The 5,000-nt window shown below is 38.4% G+C and overlaps 1 protein-coding gene across 1 annotated transcript in view; it reads left to right on the plus strand.

Moving 5' to 3' along the window:
• Nucleotides 1-5,000, plus strand: part of LOC138041035 (protein O-mannosyl-transferase TMTC1-like) — a 19,402-nt gene that overhangs the window by 6,752 nt on the left and 7,650 nt on the right. The window contains exons 8-12 of the mRNA XM_068886805.1: nt 1-64; nt 569-629; nt 967-1,049; nt 1,974-2,024; nt 4,133-4,293. The exon at nt 1-64 is cut by the window's left edge and continues 50 nt beyond it. Coding sequence (XP_068742906.1) covers nt 1-64; nt 569-629; nt 967-1,049; nt 1,974-2,024; nt 4,133-4,293 — 420 coding nt within the window. The remainder of the gene's footprint in view (nt 65-568; nt 630-966; nt 1,050-1,973; nt 2,025-4,132; nt 4,294-5,000) is intronic.

Genomic DNA, 5,000 nt, shown 5'->3' on the forward strand with positions numbered 1-5,000 from the left:
CCAATTTTCTGAAGGATGCTGGCCGGGACAAGGAAGCTATACACCATTATGAAGCAGCACTTCGGTGAGTTCGCAACAATTCCATTGAATGCCTTTTTTTCTGTTATTTGAGGTCAAAGGTAAATTCAATTTGCTTACTGTAGGGTAAATAGAATGAAGGCAAGCCAAATGCATTTACGTTAATGGAAACAGATACCTGTATGTTCTGGTTTTCACCAATGAAAATTTGTTGATAGTGGAAAAACAAAGTTGTGCTCTTCAAATGAGAAAAGTTGTTTATAGTTGAAAAACAAAGTAAACATGCTCTTCAAATAAGTAGAATCCTTCTGTTTACTAGTTCAGATGCTCTGACCACTTTGTAGGAGCTACAGTCTTGGACAGAACTCGTTGGGAAAATGTGACTCACCAATACAAAATGGTCATACCTTAATTTCTCTGTGTGATGAAAGATGAACTTTTCCATACTTTCCCCCCAGGCATTCTCTTCTCGGGGAGGATACCCGAACTTGAGTGACTGGCAGAAATCCAGCCTATAATTTAGCCTTGGCACATCAATTTTATTTCTTAGGTTGGCTCCAGACCATGTCAGTGCTCATAATAATTTAGGTACTCTTTTGGACAGCAATGAGGTATTGCCATTTTTTAAATTCTGTTGTGAAGCTAAATTAATAATATTAAAGGTTTACACAAATGACTATTAAGTTTGTCAATTCACATCTGCCTTGTTTAAAAGGACGTCTCAGTGCCGGTTTTTTCTATTGAAAATTGGGGTTTTTTTCATATGATAAATTTGTAGCTGCAGTACGTTTAAACATTTGCAGAAAACAAAGCAAAGGCAGAACTTTTCCCTCAGTCAACGTGGCAATCAGTTATGTTTCAGGCTGTACTTACAACTTTCACAGTTTCAAGTTTCAAGCTCGTAATTTCCAACAACATATACTGTTTGCTTGTTTTGTTTATTTAAAGGAAGCTTTGGAGCATTTTTATCAAGCCATTAGGCATGATCCTTACCATGCAAACTCGTATTTCAATCTTGGGACACGTATGGCGTAAGTCAATTTTCCTACTGTATCTCAGTAGGTCTTTATCCAAAGGTAGGGGTAAATAGTTGCTTACGGTTCCGCCACCCCCTCCCCGTATAGCACTTCCCCCCCCCCCCCCCCCCCCCCCCCCCCCCCGCCCCGGAATAAGGCACCTACAGTACAATGTCCTTTAATTGCTTAATGAAGCGGTTTCACAAAACACTGTATGCGTTGAAACGTTCAGATGAACGATTGTGGAAAAAGAAGTTTATTATTACCTCCTGTGTATTAGTTAGTGACCTTTATATATTTTTACATAAGGTCTTTTTTCACAGGATGTTACAGGATGTTTTTCGGATCGAATTTTTTGCATAGTCAGACCGTTAGCTTACATAATTAATTATTTCACTGAAGATGGGGAATTGCTGCCAGAATCTTATATTTAAAAAATAGTCTTAAAACAATTTGGTCGAAACACTCCGTTTCATAGTTGTCATGCAGGGCCGTAGCCAGTATGAGGCAAACCGAGGCACTTGCCTCCGTCATTTTTTCGTGATTTTTTTATTAAATAAAGCGTGATTTCAGTGTTGTCTTCAAAATGTACTCATCATAAACACCTAAAATACCTACGAAGATAATTTAACCATGGACATTGCCTCAGTCATATCTTTTTTTTTTTTTTTTGCCTACGGCCCTGGTTGTGTGCTGTTGATGGGCTCCTGTAACATTTAAAGAGGGAATCGTCACCAAAAGGGGTACTGAATTGACGAGGATGTTTGTTTCTTTCCAGTAATTAATTCCCATGTTTGCCATTTTGATCATGACCCCCTTTACGTATCTACCCCTTTCACGACCTGTTTTCCCGCGAACGGATTGATGAAATTTAGAACAGTATAGTGGCTAATGTTTGGTGTGTTCATACTCTTTCTTAGTGAAATATTTCTCCATCAGGTCTTTGAAACGTTTACCTGAGGCTGAAAAGATGCTTAAAGAGGCGCTGAGGTGAATGCAACGGCAACGGTTTTCCAATATAATTCATAAATAATATTTGTAAAAAGCTTTAAAATACAAAGCAATGTATGGCGTTCTTTCTCAAATTAAAGCTTAATTACATACATACATACATACATACATACTTAATTGACCGCTCCCCATAGGGGCTTTTCAGGGCCAATGAAACACAATCAACGAAACGACAGAACACAACAACAACTGTTAAGAATCCCAACTGGCCGGAGGCAAACCAGTTGGCTATTTACAAGTGCAGCTGGGAAGTTGAACCAGGGACTACCAGGAACAAATTCAACGAGTGGCCAGAGCGGGTCTTGAACCCGGGATCTCCGGATCTCAAGGCAAGCGCCCTTACCACTGGGCCACACTGCCTCAAAAATGCATGGTTACTCCCAAGTTTCTTTTTGGATACCAAGACTACTTACTAAGATTTACTTTATCCGGATAGTTTTAAACCGCGCAAAAATATCCCTGTATTAGTGAGCATCACCGATAGGAAACTCGAGTATCTCGAGATGCGCAGAACGTATGCACAATAACAATAGTAGGCACCGTCCTTAAGACACCAATTTTATAACCAAATATGAACAAAAATAAGATCGATGCGCGCGGGAAAATGCGCGACCTACGTTACATCCAAATAAGGAGATTTTAAAACCGCAGCTCTGAACCAGATTAAACGGTACGAGGTCATGAGCTTCGGCTGAACCGTCGCATTTCACATGTGCCGAATACAACTCGAGAATTATCTGCACGTGAAATGCGACGTTTGAATCAATTAAATTCGACATTATTGAATTAAATTCGGCTTCTGCTGCATCTTTGACTGAGCGAGTCGAATATTCGACTGAAGTTCGACAGTGGTTTCAAACGTCGCATTTCACATGCGCCGAATAAAATGCATAATTATTATGATAACGGATGACAAGCAGTTCTCATTGGCTTACACCAGAAACCCATAAGGGTTGAAACGTGTAACGGCCCCTTGTGTGCTTGGAAACAAGCTTCTGAATATTCGATTTGCCAAGTACCATATTTGGAACAACAAGAGCGAGGGGTTTCCAAATATGGTACTTAGCAATGAAGCTGTGAACGCGCGTTACACGTTTCAACCCTTATGGGTTTCTGCTTACACTGAATCAACATTTATGAAACACGATCCGTCCAGTCGCGAAGGAAAGTCGTGAACTTTTTAAAAACGTATTTAAAAGTCATTTTTTTTTAAAATGGGCCTAAACTAGCAGCAAAAAACAAAAACTAGCAATGTACAAAGCATCATAGTCAAAGTATATTATAAAGCAGAGTTTTATTATACACACAAATGGGGCAAAATCCACTCCTTGTCCTTGTTGGTCGTGAAACTGAATTAGCAAGCTCACATGTCTTATTTCTACATTGCATTCATCTCTGTATTCCGTTCATTACAGTTCTTCGGCTTTTATTCATCATTTGTCCGATTAAATCGGTGATTGTTTTTGCCCGTGTGATAAACAAAATTCGACAGCATTAAATTCGACGTTTGAATCAAATTTGGTATTTAATTATTTTAGTCGACCAAAATAGGAGTTATGCTCGCACATGTGAAATGCGACGTTTGAAACGGGCAAGAAGATCAATCAGTGGACTTCCTCAAACTGCCCACTTGAAGTAGTGTAAAAAATGTTCTTTTTCACCAACAAAATTATCAAACAACGCTTTCGAAATTCTTCCAGATTTCGAATAAACTTAAATGGCGACTTTTCGCATGCGTATAACAGTCTATTTTCTGAGAGATGTAGTTTTCCCAGTGCAGAAAATACCCGGCTGGGACTCGTCAACACCTCTAGTCAACTGATCATATTAAATAAATTCACGCTGAGGAAACTTATCTCTAATGTCTGATTTATAATTTATACTTAAACAATATTAACTCAACATTAATTTTAATAATAATGAATCAATTATTGTTGTGTTATTAATTATTATCAACAAAGTAATTACCGGAGGTATTAATAAATTATACCTTTTATTATTTAGTATTAATTATCTGGCCCTCTAGCTGTGTTTGTTTGCCTACTAATGATGGAGAAATTCACACTGAGCAAACTTAATATTTACAGGATAAATCCGACATACTTTGATGCAGTGATGAATCTTGCTGGTGTTCTGAACGACCAAGGGAGAGCAGAGGAAGCTGAAGTTTTCTATAAAAAGGCCCTGAGTTTAGAGCCAGAGAATGCTGATGCGCACAACAACTACGCAGTTTTCATGGGAAAGATAGGTGAGCATCAAGAGGGACAAACAGGTGCATGGCATTTTTACTCTTACAATGACAAACAGTTAATAAATGGTCTTGCCCTTTCTACGTCAAGATAATTTGCAAGTTAGTCGTCTAGGTAGTTAGCTATCTTATTAGTTCTATAGAATTAACTTTTTATTATAATAAGTTATTAATGTAGTTGGCTCGAAGATATTAGCACTTGAGTGCTACTCTGTAAATTCGAGGGTAAACAAAGTTGATTGATTGATTGATTGATTGATTGATTGATGGACTGATTGATTGATTGATTGATTGAGTGTCCTCGCGTCCCTGCACTACCTGTCCGGACTAGCTTTGCTATTTCAAGTTTCATACCGATTAGCTTGATTGATTGATTGATTGATTGATTGATTGATTGATTGATTCACTGGCTCTAGAATACAATAACTTTCATTTGAAAATAGAAAATCCTAATCGAGCTTGAAGAAGGGAACACATTCAGGTAATTTAGAAATAGCTATAACAAGCAAGAGGAGGGATGATATGACTCTTTAAAAGAGGAGAACGCTTGTCCACTGAATTGGCAAACGCATGCTTCGCGAGGAGCCTGCTTGTGGGGTGATTAAGACAGAAGTAAGTCTTCGGTTGGAAAGGAAAGAACAGAATAGGAACTTTATTCAAGTGTCTAGTCGATCTAGGGCTGGAGCACTAACAGACCTTTTTCGCTT

The sequence above is a fragment of the Montipora capricornis genome, chromosome 3, assembly GCF_036669925.1.
Source record: "Montipora capricornis isolate CH-2021 chromosome 3, ASM3666992v2, whole genome shotgun sequence".
NCBI lineage: Eukaryota > Metazoa > Cnidaria > Anthozoa > Scleractinia > Acroporidae > Montipora > Montipora capricornis.